The 20,077-nt window shown below is 41.4% G+C and overlaps 3 protein-coding genes across 4 annotated transcripts; 2 read left to right on the top strand and 1 right to left on the bottom strand.

Moving 5' to 3' along the window:
• Nucleotides 1–1,629: 1,629 nt before the first annotated feature.
• Nucleotides 1,630–5,538, top strand: LOC125767058 (zinc finger protein 627-like). The gene is made up of 3 exons (XM_049433303.1): nucleotides 1,630–2,736; nucleotides 2,819–3,041; nucleotides 3,109–5,538. The coding sequence occupies exons 1-3, from the start codon at nucleotides 2,693–2,695 to the stop codon at nucleotides 3,940–3,942; spliced, it is 1,101 nt and encodes a 366-aa protein (XP_049289260.1). The 5' UTR covers nucleotides 1,630–2,692; the 3' UTR covers nucleotides 3,943–5,538.
• Nucleotides 5,539–5,630: 92 nt separating this feature from the next.
• On the bottom strand, nucleotides 5,631–6,447 carry LOC125767085 (protein CWC15 homolog). The gene has a single exon (XM_049433341.1). The coding sequence runs from the start codon at nucleotides 6,347–6,349 to the stop codon at nucleotides 5,663–5,665; it is 687 nt and encodes a 228-aa protein (XP_049289298.1). The 5' UTR covers nucleotides 6,350–6,447; the 3' UTR covers nucleotides 5,631–5,662.
• An 870-nt stretch (nucleotides 6,448–7,317) lies between these two features.
• On the top strand, nucleotides 7,318–9,414 carry LOC125767088 (uncharacterized). 2 transcript variants are annotated; one of them, XM_049433346.1, is made up of 4 exons: nucleotides 7,318–7,439; nucleotides 8,161–8,337; nucleotides 8,553–8,678; nucleotides 8,793–9,414. In XM_049433346.1, the coding sequence occupies exons 1-4, from the start codon at nucleotides 7,394–7,396 to the stop codon at nucleotides 9,035–9,037; spliced, it is 594 nt and encodes a 197-aa protein (XP_049289303.1). In that variant the 5' UTR covers nucleotides 7,318–7,393; the 3' UTR covers nucleotides 9,038–9,414. The 2 variants fall into 2 exon arrangements, with proteins under 2 accessions (XP_049289303.1, XP_049289301.1); XM_049433344.1 differs by lacking the exon at nucleotides 7,318–7,439 and adding an exon at nucleotides 7,630–8,027.
• Nucleotides 9,415–20,077: the final 10,663 nt, after the last annotated feature.

The following is a 20,077-nucleotide window of genomic DNA, read 5'->3' on the forward strand; positions in this document are numbered from 1 at the left end:
TATAGATTTGTAGAATTATCAATGCGACCAGATAGTTTGGGGAACATTGGGCTGGTCTTTGCATGGAAAATTCGTTTCCAAATGACTGCCTTTTTAGCAATATGAAATCTGTTTAATTGGTTCTTCTTCTTTGAAATCCTGTATTTATAATTTTTTTTCCTTATGTACTTTTTTCAATACGGTACAGTTTTTTGTATATATTTTGACTTCTTCCAATCGCAAATTATAAGATCTCTCAATCAATGATCGTCTGAGAGTTCTGCAATGAATTGATGATGAGAGTTTACTGGAAGTTGTTTATGGCGAGTTTGCAGAGTAGCGGCTGAATCACCTTTCTGTGACATGGAACCAGGCCTAGGCCAATAAAGCCACCATCCACAAATGCCAAATCGGAGGATCCAGTTATTTTTAGACCATTGCTAACTGTAAACGAATGATAAGCAACCACGTGGTGATGTTGTGATTTTAATAACCAGTTTTCTCACAAAGTCTTGAATATTTAGTGTGAATGGTTCAAACTTCCCAAACCATACTCGCTTCGCTTAAAAATAGTACTTCTTTCTGAGCAAACAAACTGTTTTAATCGAAGCATTGTAGCATATTTTTAAAAAGCTACTTACATTTTTGTTTTCCTTCAGCCACAGATTGTTTGTTACCTTGTCAGGAAGATTGGATTTAATTGAAGCTGCTTCAATATTTGCCCGACACAGCACTTTCGGCTCTCTGCACCAGTTGGGGTGTACAAAACTGTCTGAAAACAACACTTTGGATTGGATTGCCAGCTTATTTTCACTTCAGGGACAGAAACGGCTCTCGGTTTTCGGAGGACATTGTAGAATGCGATACGATATGCGATGGTTGCTTATACTTTACGTAAGATCGAGGCAAACTGTTGCTGCAGCTGTATGATCATCCTCGATCTCGTGTTGAAGAACATTTGTAAGCGTTACGAATGCCAAACAGTCGTTAACAGAACTAGTTTCGATTTCATCCAGTTTTGTTCCGTATTCGAAAGTATTTCCGAAGGAAGAAGCTACGAAAATTGTACGAAGACATGATGCAAAAATGTCATCTTTATGCGAAAAACTATTGAGCTCGATTGTTTCTGGCCATGGTCTCGGTTGAATGAATAATATCTAAAAATGAAATAATTTTTCATTTCCATTACAAAAACATCCTTCATAGCACACCGAAAGAAAATTGTTGCTAAAGTAAATGAGTGGTTTAAAGAACAATATATAAAAGTAATGGAAAATATTCGAAAATCACTCAATATGAACCGCATTAACAAGTTTTTTATCTCATACATCAGTAGTTATATTAACTTTTTTCCCCGCTTTAAAATCATTTGCATTTGTTTTGTCCGCTGATTTATGGATCCGAGCACGTTGCTACTACTTTATCAGTGATCACTTCGTTCTGAGTGGCTCAACTTTTTGTTCATTTCAATTCCTGACCGAAACAATCGCATGGTGCCCTGCGAGCTGCTTGTCCTTCCCTCATCGGATCCCTACGTAGGGAAAAGCGCAAGACCTTTGGCAACGTTCGCTTTTACTGCTTGTGAACGCGCCAAGCCCTAATTAGGGTAGCTGCTTACGTAGCGCCATCTGTTGGATAGTAGCTTCATTACGGTTTGCAAGGTTCGAATTCGGTTCTCGTTTCGAATTTGGTTCGTACTGCCACTCAGAGTGACCAGAACTACCGATTTATCTGTATTCCTACCGATTTTTGATAAGCCTACCGATTCACAGACGAGCAGCCTGAAACTACCGATTTTTCATGAGCCCTACCGAAAATCACAGATTTTTCTTAATATTTCTGAAGAAGTCATAAATGTCATGAATGAAGTCAACAGACAATCAAAGATTGCATATTTCTCCCGAGTTTTGGCTCCATTTTCCCTACGAATATAACCTCCCCCGCTTCACACGATTTAGCTGAAGAGAGCATATAAGCTGAACAGAATTGGAATAATACCGACAACTAACCGATAAACTTTTTGCTTTCCTACCGATAGCGAGGAAAATAATCTGGTCACACTGACTGCCACTTCGGTAAACTTCGATCGTGTTCGGCTTTCAAAATGCGTTTGACATTTACTGGGAGAGGAAAAAAAAACCTTCAAAACAAGGAAAGAAAAACCAGAAGGACGACGACGAAGCAGGGACAGAAAAGAAAGAAAAGTCAGCACTCCTCGTCAAGGGGGGGTGGGAGTTTTTCCTGCTGCAATTTGGGGTGATGAAAATTTTCGTGAACCGACCGTGAACAGAAAGTGCAATCCACATCCACATCAATCCATCCCTTTGGCGGCAATTGTTTTTCAAAGCACGCAAACCGTTAAATTTGCGCTCCATCAACACTTTGCTGCTGCTGTTCGGGGGTTTTTTGGTTAGTTTATTTACCTTTTGCAGCCTGTCCCTGACCAGGGGGCTGATGCATTCGGCAGGGGGTTTACCAGCTCCTGCGGGACACTGTGTGCGGAAAAGTTACAGCAAGCCATAAAATGCAACCGAACGGTTTGTTTTGAGCAAGAAAAAAGTGAACGTTTTCCTTGTTGGTGTTTTATCATTGCTGCGAGGGGTTGCTGTGTGTCTTGGTGGACGAGGTGAGCGGAGCAGGTGTTCTGCTTTGTGTCGTCCTTTACGCAGTGTTTTCAACCCCATTACCTTGTGTTGCATTTCCTAACCGGGGTATGGAGACGCAAAGTGGAAATGTACCTATTGCAACAATGCCAAGGTAATGTTATTGTTTTTTTGTTTTCTTATCCAACAAGAGAACAATGTTGTCCAAAACTGATGCCTTTTATTCCTCTTTGCAGCTCAATGGAAGAGAGAAACACGACGGAACATAAATTACCAAAAGCGAATGAGTCGCATCTAACACTGCAAGAAAGCTCCTCCGGCTTTAACGGCACCAAAGAACCGCTCAGAAAATGTTTGATGTGTTTGCTACCGTTCGAGGAGCTCAGTTCAATCGGACCGGAATCGGCAGAAGAGCTAAAGCGAATAGTGGATAATATTTATAAGATTGCCAAAATAGAGGTACTGATGTTTGTGCTGCAACCGTGTTTACGTTGTACATCGTTGTAATCGTTTTGTTTTATTGCAGGTTAAACCAGTGGATGGAAAAATTGAACCCCTGTGCAATGGGTGTCGTGCAAAGTTGGGCTACGATTATGACGAGGATGCCTACTTCGATATGTTAAGCCAAATGTACAACAGTGAAGCACAGTGTAAACCACCTACAATCACAATGCACAACGGGATACCGGTGCACGTGGCCGTACCGTGCGATGCGAACCCGGACTCACCGACGTCGGGTCCCGGTGGACACTACATTGATGCCGCCTGTGGTACGTTCGTCGTAACCGAGCTTGGCGTAGAAGCGCTGAATGCCGACAAGGATGAGCTGGTGTGTGCCATCTGTTCGAAAGCTTTCAATTTTAAGTCCACGCTCCGGTTGCACATCCGCAGCCATCATCAGACGGCACCGCGGGATACGATCGAGCTGCCAAAGCATCCGCGCAAACCGCGCACGTACGAGTGCACCGAGTGTAACCTTAGCTTCAAGCTGAAGTACGACTTCGACAAGCACATCGGAAGCCACAAGAAGCCAAGCATGCACCAGTGCGAAGGTTGCTTCAAGCTGTTCAAACACAAATCGTACTATCTGATGCACCGGAACTTGAAGCGCTGCAAGGCACAGTATTCGATCGATCTGACCAATCCGCTGGACACGTTTCTGATGGCAGATGTTCCGCAGGCCATCGGTATGGAAATGGCACCAGTTACACCTTCCACCGGTCGGCGAAAGAATGGTACGGCAAAAGAGCGTACGACGAGTGGTTCACCTTCGCTCGGTTCCGTTTCACCGTTCCCTTTACAGTGCACCCCGGAATTGGGTTCCCTAACGGACTGTGGTGGCATCAGGAATGCCAGCTAAGGTATTGTTTGTAGCGTAAGTAAGACTTCCCGGCACATTCTGCGGCTTCTGCTGTAGGGAGGTGTAAAGCACGCATCTGTAGGGTGCTTTGGCTTATTGGCAATGGAAGGCTGCCCGATATCGGTTCCTAGGAGGTAACTTAGCTCTGTAATTGTACATAGATTAAGCGAATTGGTGATTGCATTGCTTGCCAATTTTCACAGTCTATTGCGTGGATAGGGGCACAGAAAAATCAATTCCCAAACCAATAACGTTTTGTTCGGTGTCATGTAACGTAACCTTTCCAAAGAATTCATCCTTGCTTTCGATCGATCGATCAGCCATACAATAGTGAGGTGAAAATAGCGATCTTGTGTTAGTAGTTTAAGTTGTAATTTTTGGAACCAAATCATTGTTGTACTCACCCAACAATACGTAGGTTAGATATGTATTTTATTTGTTTTTAACCCACCGTAAAGTTTTTAGTTTTACTACATTTTTTTTTATTTGTTTCCCCTTTCACTTTTCGTTAAGTTTGTACGTTCTCTATTTATTTCTTAATTTATTCGAACGAAAGCAATTCATTTCGCTAGTCGCGTTTTTATTTAACTGCTTTACCCTTTACCTTTAGTGTGTGCAGCAAAGACAGTGAACAGTACTTTTCTCCGGTCTGATTAGGGGGAAACACCGGCTACTACTTCCCACATCTTAGTGTCTACGTTTGATACAACGTTTCTTGGTGTGTTTGAATGTACGAATGGGTGTTCACAGACGGTGGACAATTTGGAGAATTTGTCCCCATTTGGTTAGGTCGTAAGGTAGGGATAAAAAGCTGCGCGAAAGATGTTCATTATTTATGGCACACACACTGCGTCCATATCTATGTCAGTCAGCTAATTTTATCAGACGTAGGGTGTAGGTTAAGAGTGCCATTTTGGGATACGCGAGCATTATTACATCAATTCTTTATCGTCTTTTTAATCGTAACATGAATTGAGTAAATGCTGTGCAGCATTAGGAACAGGAGAGAGCGAAACAGGAGTACGTAACTTAAGCCATTTTGCCATTTACTTCAGTCAGTTGTGTGATAGCGGAAACAGTGTCATCTTTGCTGTACCATGTTTCTTCCTACATTGGTATGGTAATATGAATTTTCTTACCAAAACAAAAAAAAATGTTTCAAATTTACTAAGAAACTTGTATGAGTGTCCCCGAGACATGAACATGTGTCCGCAAAGCTGTGTGGCAAAGCATTTTCCCACACACGATCCGTGTGGGAATTACAATTGGAATTTGCTCACCCTACGGTCCATGTGGTTCGTGTTTTATTGTGATGAAGATGGCATATACGAAGGAATTTGCGAATTAAGATTATAGATGTATAAATGCTTGACCTCGAACGCGCACGGTAAGAAAGGGAATCGATTATTTTAGAAACAACAAAACAAAAACCAAATCGAATTACAAAACCAAAAAAAAAGAACGGAAAATTCTAATTTATATGTTTCAATAACCCTTTTTCACTGCTGCGTTCGGCACTGAAACTGATGCGTAAATTCTAGATGAGAAATAAACTAAGAATGGAAGCTCGTACCATATTCATTCAAATGGTAAAAACTTGTTTTAATGCGAACGAAACTTTACATTTCTTAACGAACGAAAGAAAAAGCTGCCATTTATTTATCATAAACCCTTGAAATAGGAGATGGAATTGTGCCTTATTTATTTACCGCGTTGTAGCTTACTTAATATATTTATCCATAAATTTCTTGTGGAAATCCGATCGCAATGAATCGTTTACGAACTGGTTCGCCTTCTTTTCCGGCTCGGAACGGGCACAATTTTTAAACACGACATCATCATCCCAACGTCGCTTCACCTTCATTTCTGCTTTGGCAGTAGCGGAGTAGTTCAGCAGCGGATTCCCCGACAGTATGTTTTCCATCCGGATTCGTTCCTCTTCCTGCTGTTTGCTGCGTTCCTTCTTTGCCGTTTCGGCCGCTCGCTCTTGTTTGATTTTGTTCAGCTCCGCCAACAGGGCCGCCGTATCGTCCTCGTCCGAATCCGTGTCGGAGTTTTCGCTATCAACTGGATCGTCTGCGTCGAGATTTTGTGGTGCCTCCAGCTTCTGTCGCTTGGTACTTCCACTCACACTGCCCGACGAACCTTGTTCCAAAGCCCGGCGTGCCGTCGGGACGGCCGATCCCTTGCCCTGCTTGTTGTCGCGTTCACGCTTTTCGAGCTCCTCGCGGAAGTCCCGGTTGCGTAGCTCTTCGCTGGTGCTCTGCCCTTGGTCGCGGTACTTTAGCTTCGTGTGGCCTGGCAGATCGCGACTACTGTACTGTTTCGATAGCGCACTCAGATCCTTCTCACCACGGCCACTACCACCGCGTGCGGGATCGAACGTAGGGCGTGCAGCGGTCGTCATGTTCGATGGTTTGGTAAGATTTTTGCAATGCTAAACTAATATTTCGAACACTTTATTATTGTACTTTTAGCCCTACGAAGGTGGATGCGTTTGTTTTGGGTTTGTGACAGACGACAGGTAGTTCTTCTTCTTCTTTTTTCTACCCTTTGAAAACGTCAGACGAACTGTCAAAATAGGGGTTGCAGACCGTAATTTGAATTGAGCCAAGAATTACCGTTGAGATTGAGAACAAAATATTAAAATTTAACCATTTTCGAATGTGTGATGTATTTTTACCTCGGTAGAATAACATAAAATCAATTCAAAAAGCTTGAAAATTTATATTTAAGCTCTACCTAAATTGTTTATTACGTTTGTTCAACGGTGAACGAAAACGTGATTCTGTTTAGGGGAGACTGGTGTCAAAATGACCATTTACGAATATCTGTGTAAGGATGAGGATTCAGAAATAATGTAATTTGTAGTTTTGTTGCTTGATTTTACTAATTTAATTATTGGGAACAAATATTTTTGTACAGAATTGCTTCTTTTATTTGCATCCTTCATTTATGCCCACTTGTTGTTTATCGTTTGATAGCTTACCAAATTCAAGCAGAAGGACAAAGCATCATAAAGTGATCTACAAAAACATGATCGAAGGATCAAGCTTTCAAGACGAGAATTTGTGCTCAGGTAATGAAGATAGGTTAATATTAATTTTACACTACACCTTTTTTTAAATGTCTACTCGGAACATCAACCACAGCCAATTAGCCCGTAGATCGTCCATTAGCTGACTCAACATGTGCCATCAGCTCGCGCAACACGGTGTGCCAACCAACTTCAACTAGGCTTCGATGACTGTCGGCGCCACATTGTCGCGAACGTTGCGTATTTTTATATGCGAGAACGTTTTGCGTGCAGAAACCGTTATCCGTTGATAAGAAAGCAAGAGCTTGTAAAATGAGGGAATAACTACCCTCGTTTGGAATAGTTTTCAAGTAGGTGTGCAGTTGGGCGAAATTGGTGGTCGTTTTGTTAGCGCATCCGGTGCCATCTTGTCCCATGGACTTGAGTCTACTTGCGCCCCATACCAATACCAGAACGACTAGTGAGTACCGTTTCACACCAGAAAGCTCGGTATCGAGTATTGGGTGGGCGAAGTAAACATATTGATGATGGGAGGTCATCGTTCATAAATGGTGCACAGGTTTTCGAAGCAGCTGTGATAAGATAATCAAGAGAAGACACACGATACCATTTCTTGGCGCTTCATTTTTTTCACGATTGTTATCGAATGTTTGCCGGTGTGTGTGTGTGTGTGTGTATGTAAAGTTATTTAGGTATTGCTGATAAGCTTTCTTTTCTTGGCGAAAGGGCAATAGTTTTCTTTGGGCAGCAGTTGCAATTGTGATTCTTCGCATTCCGGTCATCTTGATCTTGAGCGTACACGTACACGCGTAAAGTAAAGTTGTGATGCCTTTGGGGCTAAAGCATGGTTGATCTTTACGTAAAGATAAAAGTGAACTCGTAATAAATATCCCAACGTCTAACGGTCAGTGTTGTGTGGGTCTGATTCCGGATATTATCCCAATCTCATCCCGAACATCGATGTCGATCATCTTCGGAACGGAAATGAAGGCAATTTATTTGCTGTCGTTTGGTTTGATTTATTTCTGCAAACCCATTGCCAGCCTCGGTAGGTGTAAGGGTCTACCATCTCTGATGCGTTGTATCACGTTTGAGGAACAACACGTTGACACACCATCAAGCACGAATTCGCCCAACACAATTACAACGTTCAAACAGAGGATTTTTATTCAATTTTCCAGAAGAACTAAACACAACGCTAGCTCCGGTGGAAAATTACAAAACCAATCCGTACTGTTTCCGGTTTACGTGGATGGGCCCGAAGTATAACAAGGACACACCGTACAAAAACCTAAGCTGCGAAAACATCCTGAAGAAGGCTAAAGGCATCCCGTGTTTTCATCCACTGGTTATAACGAGTGAGTATACTTAGGGCCTAGCTACTGCCAACAACTCAGTCCTGAAGCTTGAGTGGACATTCTACAACAAAGTTGCAGTTTGGACTTCGTTGGCCACGAATTTGGTTTGTTTAAATTTCTCGCTCAAAGTTGGAATGGATTCCTTTTGTTCTGGAGAATTTTTTTTCGCTGACTTGAAATCCTTTGTTTTTTGGTATTCATCCCTTCGCTTTCAGACAACACTAACGTCCCGGACACTAACTACATGTGGGAAGAGTATAAGGACAAACCATCCCAAATTGCCTGCCGGCTTGTACGTGGTGAGGTGTGCGCACGGTACTCTTACCGCTACAATGGTGCAAGTAAGTAACGCTACTTTCTATGCCCACACTTGAGAGGGTCTTGTGGGCGTCGAGGCATTGCGTCATGAGTGTTTAATTGTTGCAATACGTGGGTGAAATGTTTTTATTTCGCAGTTGAAAACATAACCTACATGTGCGCTAAACTCAACGTGGACAACGAATCTTCTACCTCGTCCAGCTGCTTTAAGGAGGACCGGCTTGGTCGGGAGATTGAGGTGTGCCTGTGCGAATCGGCCGCTGGACGTACGCCGTGCAATCGATCGGCGAAAATACTGGCGGATAGTCTTCCTGTTGCACCGATGATGCTGGCAGTGGCCATGATTCAGCTGTTGCTAATAAAGTGTTTACAGTTACGGTAGTTTTTCGCTGGATTTCTTATCCTTTTTCCCCTCCCCCGTCGTTGAGTTATAGGAAGGTAATGGCGGCCATATTGTAGTTATCAAGTTAATGTGTTTTTGAGATTCTCGTACAGTGTGAAGCAGTGGCAGTGATAGTGTATCAGTGATAACGATAGTGTGGCCTTTACAGTGAAAGAAAGAGATGTGAATGACAACAGGTGTGAGACAGGTGTTATGAGTGCAATCAGATTTAGCCATTAAAGCCTTTTGTTTTATTCTTCTTTGTACACTAATTTACGTTAATTCTGAAGAAAGGACAAGTGTGTAATCTAATGTGGAAACATGAAAGATGAATCTGTTTAATTCACTATTTTTTAATGAAATGTGTATAACTGTTACTTCACGGCTTGGAATATTTCATCTCAATGGTTTTTGAAATTAAGTAACTAATGTATAAACATTTATGTCACAAGTGGCCCGATGATGGGGTATGTAATTAACAGCGCCAGCACCACACGATGGGACTGGATATCATGTCCAAACTGTTCGCCCAGCGTAAAAAGTGTCGATTCTCTGGCAACATGGTAAAAATAAGTCCAGTAAGCAAGAAGTGGCTTGCATGACCTTAGAGGTTGTTAAGCCAAGAAGAAGAAGACTCATCGGAACAATTTTAACAGCAAAATTCGTATTATAAACTCTCCTCAAAGTTCAATTGCCAAATCCGTTGCTGTTGTAGCGAGAGCCGCATAAAGTTTTAGAGACTCAAAGCGTCTTTAACTAAAATTTAAATATTCAAATTTGAACGTTGATCGCAAACAAGAGAAAATATTGGAAAATGTATATGCTCAGTGGGCAAAATTCCTAAACACACCCCCTTTTTTCCTATTTTGAACTTACCATTGATGGAAGTTATAATGTTTTATTACTAAAAAATTATTTACTCTATGGCCACACAAAAATTAATCACTAAATCTATGTAGGTTGTATCATAATTTGTCTGTAATACATTATATTAATTGAAACAGGAAATTCCTATAAACGCACTGAGCAAATTATTAATAGTCTTGTACCTTCTCCTACTTCTTCGCTTAACGACCTCTAAGGTCAAGTTGGCAATTTTTGGCTTACTAGACTTATTTTTGCCACATAGCCGGATAGTGAGTCCTTGCTACTAGGGGACGGTCCAGATGGGTTTTAATACACTATCCTGACCTCGTGGCTCCAAGTCTTCGAGACTCAAAGCTTCTATAAATAAAGAAAAAGCGTTCAAAATTTGAACGCTGATCGCAAATATGATAAAACATTGAAAAAAGAGCTTTTAGAGGAATTTTTGAAAGTGTGAAAAAATAACATAAATATTCTGAATTAATAAATTCTGTACAAAAAATAATTAGGAAAAAATGTGTTAAGTCACAAACGTAGAGTAGATATACACATTTGAAATCAAGTAAAACATATTTATCTTTCTATTCTGATAAAGCCCTCAATGAGAATAACAGTTTATTAGTGTAAAGTTCTGCAATATTTTAGCATTGAGGATGTAGGTACGAATGAGATTTGATGCAACTTCTGGCTGTATGAAAATCGGCTCACTAGTATTTCTGTTTTATTGGGTTTGATTGATCACTTAGCGACAGTAAGTCAATAGTTCGCGTAGTTTCGTGTGAATATTTTAACAACTAATTATATACAAGTTTTGATATTGTGTATGAAATTACGAGACAACCCTCTACCATCGGAGTTAACCGTACCATATTCTGATAACTTCAAAAGTGATCAATACCGGACTAGATGGTTTGGCCCGATTGCAAATAGGCAATACGCACGATAGTATCGACTCTGTGGTAACTGGCCCTACCAGCGAGAAGATAAATTCATCCGCCTCACAACAACTATGATCCCCGGGAATTGAGATGCACCGTAGATGAATATCTTCCTGCCAGTGTTCGAGCGTGTTGAGCAGGACATCAGCAAAAGTCAAACCACGGACCACACGGATGGACAGTTCGAGCGTGAAAAAGGCACATCACACATTTTCCGCTGACATTAGCAAATTAATGACCGGTTCGGTTTTTCGGCTGCTGCCAGCATCAGCACACCCCCAGATATACACGCGAGCAAAATCGTTTTCCATCGAATGAAATGGGCGGACTCGTTGGCGGCGTTTTTGGTTCGTAGCGACAAGTTCCGAAACTTAAACCGCAACAACGCGGAACGCGCGGGTTGGATGGAATGGGTAGTGTGTGTGTGTGCCACTACTACCGTACCCCGGGGGGGTTTTTGCTTATGATGGTGCATGTGACGTCTGTGTAAAGGTTTCATCAGTTTTGCCGAGTTTGCAGAAACATCGTGGTTGTGTAGCGTGGTCTAGGTTTCAGAACATCTCAGCCTATTTCCTGTACACCATCCGAGGGCTTTCAGCCCGACAGGATGGGTAGCTGCATGATATGAAGCAGAGCTTTTTTGCCATGGTAACGGTTTGAGAAAGTGGAGAAAGCTTTGCCACACCGAGAAGGGTCTTTCACTGCTAAAAAGGGTTATCAGGGACATGGGAACACGAGCAGGAAGCTAGGTGATGTTTGTGATACGAAACCCGCCCGGTTTTGTGATGGGTTTGTTGGAATTCTCATTTCATATGCGGCACTGTTATTTGATACGAGCGTTTTTGGCATTATTGAATTTTCCCGCCTTCCCGATTTCTGTCCGTTTGATTCTGGGATGCGGTACAAGCACTGACGCCATTGACACTTTTCGGCACTTTTCGATGCACCGGTACACCGTTTATGCAAATTACGTAAAATGCAGTTGCGCGTGCATTTCGCCGATTTTGCTTACGGTTGAAATATAGCTACACATTTGCAACAAAACTTGGGTCCCTTTTTTGGGGGGGAGGCAAGAATAAATTGTTACCGGGGTTTTCTGTAGCTTTTGTTGCGTTCTGCACGCAAGTGGTCACTTGCCGATCCAATTAGTGATCGACACACGGCTTTGTGACGGGTTTATGGTGCATCCGTAAATGATGTAAAATGGCGAAGTTTTTCTATTTTTATTTCTGCAGAGCTTTTTCGCAAAAATGCTTGCAATAAAAGAAATCATCAACCACTTGTGCCCGTGGTCGCATGTCCATAACACGGCGAGAGATGGTAAGATTTTGTTGGATGGGCAAGATTTTGATGTAAGGCTAGCTTAATCTAGATCGATCGAAAGCTTCAAGAGGTTTCGCTTGGACGTGGCATTAAGATAAGAAGCGATTTTACAGCCGTCCATGAGTAAGCACTCGAAACGCTTTTATAGCCTTGCGGAACAACTGCGGAACAGGACACAGTGTACTGCTGTGATGGTTCAATTTGTCAACAAAACAAAAATGGTCGGTACTAAGTTTGGCATTCGGTCGGTTTTTGCAACGTGCTCGGTAGCTTATCTCGATTGATGTAGTGCAGCAGTAGCAGCACTGGGCACAATACTGGTGGCCATTTTCGGTGTACTCGCCACAATAACACACACACAGAGGGACCACACAAAACCGCTCACAGTGAGGCTGCAAATTGGCAGCAGCCGGGGGGTTTTCTTTGGTCCCTGATTCACAATGGTGCCCCTTTTATAGTATCGCTTGAAGCGATAACATGCTTCCCTTGAACATGAGCTTTCTTGTTCAATGAGGTCTGGCCAATGCAGTCTGCCAGACAGCAGTAACAATTTTACATGGTTTGTACATTTATATTGTACCCATTGTGTGTGTGAGTGTGTGTGGCAAAAAAAAAGAATTTTCACCTCCTTCCTTTTGCAGTGATATGGGTCTTTATTGGAAAGGGGGACGAAAAAAAATAAAATCCCAACCCCTGAAATAGTCGTTCGATCGTGGTACTTCAAAATTGTGGGAAAAAGGCTCTAAAAGGGCCAGTACAGTGTAGCATGGAAAAACTTGCTGGAGTAAGCGGATGCTTAAGGAGTTTCCCCCTTTCTCGTTCCCCCTGAAGTCGCCTGCAGTTGGCAAAATTGGTCAAGTGAAAAACACCCATAGAAATTGGGAAGGGGGTTTTCGAAGATGCATACAAATACCGGTGTAAGGATATGTGTTGGACTGCGAGAAAAAAAAACGTGTTTTATCCTCCAACGGCTCCAACGTACGAGACAGCACCAGTCCCCGGAAATGCTTTGGCAAGTAAATGCAAACATTCAAATGATGATAGCTGGTAGGTTCTTCGCTTTCTGCCTTTCAATGTCATTTCCGTTTTTTCCTCTCTCTCTCTCCCTTCTGCTTCATTTTGCAGTCACTGCTTCCAAAGCTTCCAAAGCCTGTGTCCCCCGGAGCCTTTTTGGGGAGGATATTTGAAGCGATGCAAAAGCGGGGCGTTACGAATGCACCGACCGAAACAGCGTGGAACATATAACGATGTCCTTTTTGAGGGCGTGCAATCGGCATAGTGATGAGCGCTGTTCCACTTCAGTACATTTTGCTGGAACTCTTTTGCCAGACATGTTGCGTCCCTTGCCGGCACGCCACGAACGGAAATGTCGTCGAATTCATGTGTCCCAGCGTGACCAAGCACAGTTGGCATTTGTTTTGCCCATTCCCATCACGTTCGTCACACGTGAAGAACCAACTGGATGAGACACCAAAAAAAAAAAAAAAAAAAAAAACAGGAATACATCCCCCCACCGTTGCTTATGGAAAATAGGGATCGCTCTATTGAGTATCTTCCCTGGGAACAAAATCATTCAACGATGGGTTGTGCAAAGGTGGACGATCGAAGTCACCTACACCGCACACGGACAGATCGAATGGAGGCAGGCAATTGAATCTCCAGTTTGCCGAATGGAGGCAAATTTGTGAGGCCAAACGATGAGAGTTCTGGCATGGCATGTGACTACTGAACCAATGTCACCAAGACGTGCGGACAGTTTGCTGAACAATTTTTCTCAATGTACCGGTGTGGACGTGATTTGTTGCCGGTTCGTTTCAAAATGCATGATGTCAGCAATGGTTGTGTGTCATTTGTATCAATTTTTCTTCCAGTTTTTTTTGTCCCCAACTTCAACTGGGAGCTGGGATAGGGGAAATGTAACATCATTTATTCAAGATCACAGCTCACAGTAGGAAGCTTTAAAGCACACAAACGTAGATAGAGCAACTTGGTTTAGTGTGAAGTACTTTTTTAAATTAAAAATAACATTCTATCACTCTTAAGACATTAGACAGTGTCGGCAAAGTTCGGAGGCTTTACGGGCATGGTTAATTAATTTTAACGAATTAATTTAATCTCTCTTCTAATGATAATGGAAGCTGCAAGCATCATTTTGCCTTTTTGGCTGTATCGTTCGTTTCGTGCTACACGCAAGAAATTTTGGAAGATTTTGACTTTGAAAGTTGTCTTAGACATTAAATTAATTCTCGTCCAAAGAAAACCCCGGAATAGACGAAAAACATTTGAACAAGCCTAGAACATGGTACTTAGGATTAAGACAAAAAAAAAAATCTTTACCTTGGTTGTGTTGCGTTGTAAATGTAATATAATTAAAGGTAAAGTAGAAACTCATGTCGGACACAGCAAGGATGTAAAGCTTAAAATGTCACCGGTAGCCATGCTTTCTCCACCGTTGGGTTTCGGTAAAGATTGGACGCATGGTTCCGTCTTATCTTTTTCCTACCATCAACACATCCTGACAGTAAAACCTGAACGTAATTTATCGTTTCAATTTGCTGGTTAATGGTATGGTTAAGGAGTACGTCTACCTTTTTCCCTTGCCCATTTTGCTCAATGTCACCCATGGATGGCCGTTCTTAACGGTGTTGTGGAATCTCTTCCTAAGTTCGAGCAAGTTAGTTCGTAAAATTTTAATTAGCATCCGATCATAAAGTACGGCTGATGGGTTTTGGGGCCAACGGAAATGCGTGCTTGAAGGTGGTCGTGTTTCTTGGGTTATGGTTGTTGCAATAAATTTCATCCACTTATGAAGGGAACCAGGGGTGACTTAATGGTGACCCCCATTGGTCTTGGCACCTTGGCAGAAGATGGTAGCAATTTTCACGTTGAATATAACCGATTCATCCGTTAAACTATAACTAGCGCCAGTGTTCGGATACGGTGGCATCTATGGTGGAAGATTTTCGGACGTTAATCCTTGGTACATATTCTTCCCTATTGTTCGTCGTTACCGTCGTACCGTCCGATGGAAGAACCTACCTACAGACTGCGGTGCCCACGAAGGGGGGGGAAGGTGTTTGATAATAGATTATCCCATAACTTTCGCCCCCAAAAAGGCGAACGATGGCTAGAGTGTATACTTAGCATATGTTTTGTCTGCAGCTTGTCTGGTGCGTTCTGTGAAACACACTCTTTTCGAAGGTAAAACGCGGTCCGATGCGATGGAGTGAGGACGCACCTGGAATGTGGGTACCACCTTCTCGGTATGCATAATCGAGTGCAACGGCATCTCCGAACCGTGTGGCCATATGGTGCGGCTTACGTTGCGATACTTCTTGACGGATGCCGGCATCCGTTCGGTTGTCTCTGTAAGCAAGCGTACCAGGTAAAGACCGCTCCGGAGTCCGCTGTCTATTCTAGTGCCGACACTGCTGCTTCTCGGTTTGGTTGGTTAGTGGTCCTCGTACCCAAGCAAAGCACGTACACGCAAAGGCAAATCAGAGGAAAGGAGCTAAAGTTTTGTGAAGAGAAGACCAATCTACTAACTACCGCTTTGGAGCGGAAGGTGGTTTCATCCTCTCTTTGTCCAAGGTAGCACCCTAGTGTGGAGTAAGTCCTCTGATGCGCAAAAGGTAATGTAGGTGAAGTTTGTATGGGTTCTCCGAGCACACTGGAACGGTTTGGATGGTTTACTTCGGATGACGCTTCCAGACCACTTCCAGCACTTCCGTCTGCCCTACCAAAAGCCAAACATAAAACATTCATTATAGCAATGGACAAACATCACTATCTTAAACACCTTGCCTCTTGTCATCGTGGTAAGGTGAACCGTTTGATAAGTGTTGAAGATACTGCTACATCATCAATATTTTGTGTTGCGAGAAAATTTATTTATGAAATTTACTATTGTCTTGGGCTTTTGAGAAGGAAGATTTGGAAGTATCATTAAAATCATGGGTTGCGTCGAAATAAAATTCCAAAAAACTCTGGAGAATTTAGGGTTTCAATAAAGATTTAAAAATCTAAAAATGCGTTAAATCATGAAGGATTTCTGAATTCTTTAAACAGAATCTTGAGAGTCTTTCACTGAGATTCATGAATCTGAATCAGATTCCCCGAGAACAAAAAATTAACTCAAAGCTTGTCATTTGTTTGTAAACCATAAGTGAAAAGATGTTGAAATTCTCATTAACTTATCAACCAGTAATTCCACAACCTAGGAATATGTGTACTCTCACACCACACAAAAACCTTCCTCAATATAACACAGAACCAACGGGTGAGTTTAACCCAAAAACACAGTTTAACACAAACGATGCTCTACACTTGAAGGTTTTTGGGTAAGCTTTATCGCACCAGTGAAGGTAACGTCAACCAGGTGAGGTAAGTTTTTTGGAGATACCTTTTTGGGCGTATCACCTTTACCCAAAACACCAAAACCCTAAGTGAACGTGCGGAAGGTGGATGTGTTTAGAAGACACTTTTAACTTTTATTTATAATTAGTTTTTTGATTTGCACTCCCAAGAGGTGAATCTCGGTCGGTATTTTGGGACGTGTGAGGTTAGAAATAGTTGTGAGCTCTCCTTTTGAGTTGTTTTTTTTTTTGGTTAAAGAGCAACAACTACCCTGCACGGATACGCTGCTGGAGTGTCGTTTAGACCACATACGGAATGCTTAGACAAATATGGCACACTTTGCGCACTTATCGATAAAATCTAACCACACTTTTGGTAGAGGTGAAACTTTTACCAGCAGCTTTGTGGTGGAATGGTGTTTGGAAAAACGGACATCTTTAAACAAAATGGCTTTACGGGTAAGCCGTTAGCCACTTGGACCGGCTGATGTTTGGTGACCAGCTTCTTTCAAGCTAGAATAGAACCTATCCATGCGTTCTAACTAAGCATGGAAAGTGTCTGACGACGTGGGCGAACGATTGAATACACGTGTGGTAAACGTTTGCATGTATCTCTAGTAGGGAAGGCGTGATGACTGCGTTGTTGTTTCAGTACTTTCCAATTAAATAAAATGGCTGCCTTAATAGCAAGCTATTTCAAAGGTGAAATACTTTTAAACTATTTAGACAAATGTTTTTAGAACAAAATTACTGAAAGAAACACAGAAAAAGGTTTTCCTTTGTGGAGTTCAATTTGTTGTGGCGTATTCGATTTGGAATTTTAATAGATGGTATTAAATTCTTATGTTTTGTACAACAAGCACCGAAATAAATCCGATGCGAAGATGAAAATGATAGCAATTGATGAATTTTATCAATAAAACAATTTTCGAATGATCGATGAAGCGTCGATCATCAGTGGCAGATAGATCACGAGAATGACCAAGTTGGCGAGTCCATCCAAAAAGACCATCAAACGATAATATGAACGGACTTATGAGGATTCCAAGTACGTATCAAAGAAACACAAATCAAACCACAAGTATCCACAACACCACCACAAGAAATCCTCAATTGAATGAGACATTTTAGATGCTCCATTTTGATGAAGTTCGTTCATGAGGTGCCTCTTTTTGAAAGAGGTTCTTTTGTGAGTTATTTTTTTTAAAGGTTCTATCGTTAATAATAAAGAGGCTTATTATTTAAATGTCATAACCACCGTCATGGTACGAGTATTAAATTTGGCATTAATAGGTTAAATTTTTCTAGCTTTACTTTTGTCTTCATAAAGTCATGTCTTCAAAGAAGTATCTCATCCATCCGAGAGTAAAAAGCTCACCCACTCATGTCGATGAGCAGAGTGAGGGAACCCATCTGCCGCTCATTGGCCAACATTAGATATAAACCAAAGGTAAAGATTTATTAAAATATTAATAAAAAATCTCTGATCAGGGGTTCTCAATTTCATTAGTACATTTCTTAGGAAAACGTGAAAGACCATGCGCCTCCTTTTGTTATTTTATGAACCATGTGTTCTTAAAAAAATGTCAAAAAAAAATCTTAATAAAATGTCAAACTATATATAAAAAAAAACTTTAACTAATAAACCATAAAAAAATGATATAAAACTATATAAACGTAATTGCTTTGTAAATAAGTTTTAAAGTTATTATTTGTTGGATCTGATATACCGTATTTCCACGCTTAGAGCTTATTATTATCGTTTGTAGAATTGATTGCTTTTTTTACACTGCACACTTCACTTTCACCTCAATACCCTTGATGAATTGTGGCCGGAATATAAAAGATCGCCTACAATGTGCCTACTCTTGTTGTACGCATGTCATCGGGGAAGGGTGGATTTTTTTTCAACATTCAACTAGCACATGGAGCATTCATCACCACATAGAAGAATAAATGATACTTGTGCAGAAAAATACACAAAACCCTCTTCATAACGTGTGCTTTTCACTAACGCAGTCTGTTGCTTGCGCATCCCATTCTCCGACATCTGACAGTTGATCCGTGGCACTTATGTTCACGTGCAAACTGATCGACTGGTCCGGAAATGGTGGCTAAAGAATACGTGTTGCGCTTTCCCGTAGCTATTTAATGCATATGTGTATCGGTCGGTTTTGGAGTGGTGATATATATGAGAGGTGATATACTATGTCTGTCTGTACGAAGGCCGGAAAACCGTGATACTTCCAAGTGTGCAAATCAATGCAACCGAACGCATGGTTAGGTTTTCACGATGAAGCTTTTCAGCGATTTTAATCTCCATACTTTCAATCCCAGACTCACCGAGGGCAGACTGTACTATTGTTTTACTGAACGTGTAGATAGTTTTTGTGTTCCGTTCACGCTTTACCCGTGACTGATCGATCTCGTTGATTAATAGAAAATCGTTGAGTTTGCTATTGAGTGTGTTCGTGTATTGTTTCATCTTTGTTGTGGGTTTATTATGCGAGTTGCATTCACCATAAGCACTCTTGACAGTGAATGATGAATTGGAAAGTATTGGGAAGAATAGTGAAAAAATAGTGAAATAGTTCAATAAGAAAAGCAACTGACTATTTGCTGTGATATTCAGAAATATTATTCTGAAATTTCAGTGCTGCCCAATTCTGTTTGTAACATTCGTTAAAAATAAAAAAAATTATGCTTATGATTATTAAAAAAAATGTGACTTTTTAATGCAAATAGCAAAATTTTAGGCGATTCTAAAAAAATGCTCTTTTTTTATTTCCATTAGGATGACCATGCCGAAAAATGCCCTTTTAAGATGGAATAGAAAATTACATATAAAACAATCTTTTAAGCATAGTATCTGCTTTAAAGACATATAGTGTTTTGCTTTAAAAAGTTCTTAAATTCATTTAAATGTACATTTGTGGGCGCTGATTGCGTTACCGAATCGAAAAGGCTGTTTACAAAACACGTCACTAACCCGTACGCTATCAACTTGGGACGAAACACAGTTGAAACAGATACCACACCCGAGGATTAGAAGGATACGTGACGAAATCTGGTCAAACAAGATTAAAATCACTGCAAACAACCGGACCCGGTTCGGGATCCCTGAGGGCATACGTTACAGCTGTTTGTTGATTGAATCGGATCCGTTCAACGTTTGCCGAGAAGCGGCGCACCATATAAGAGAGCATCAGCGGATTTCGAGCTCGAAATAGTAAATGCCCCCCGGGGGGAATATGCAATCAATCGTTCTGCTACATGCTCCTTTGCCCTGTGCCAGAAAATCGCCTATAATGATAAGAGGCTTTTTACAACAAAAAGCAAAGAAGCAAAATAATAAAAAAGGTCGCGTTCTAATGGATCCGTAGGTTTGAAAATCGAACTATCAAATCGTTCCTTTTATCGACGCTGAATTCCCATTCTGCGGGAAGGGCTTTTCGACTGTTAGATGAATAAAATCAACTTCAGTTCGAACACAGGTTAAAAAAAACATTCAACTTTCAAACAGGTAAGTGAAGTCCGAACGATATTCAAACCTATTAGCT

Source organism: Anopheles funestus, chromosome 3RL, assembly GCF_943734845.2.
Source record: "Anopheles funestus chromosome 3RL, idAnoFuneDA-416_04, whole genome shotgun sequence".
In the NCBI taxonomy this organism is placed as follows: Eukaryota; Metazoa; Arthropoda; class Insecta; order Diptera; family Culicidae; genus Anopheles; species Anopheles funestus.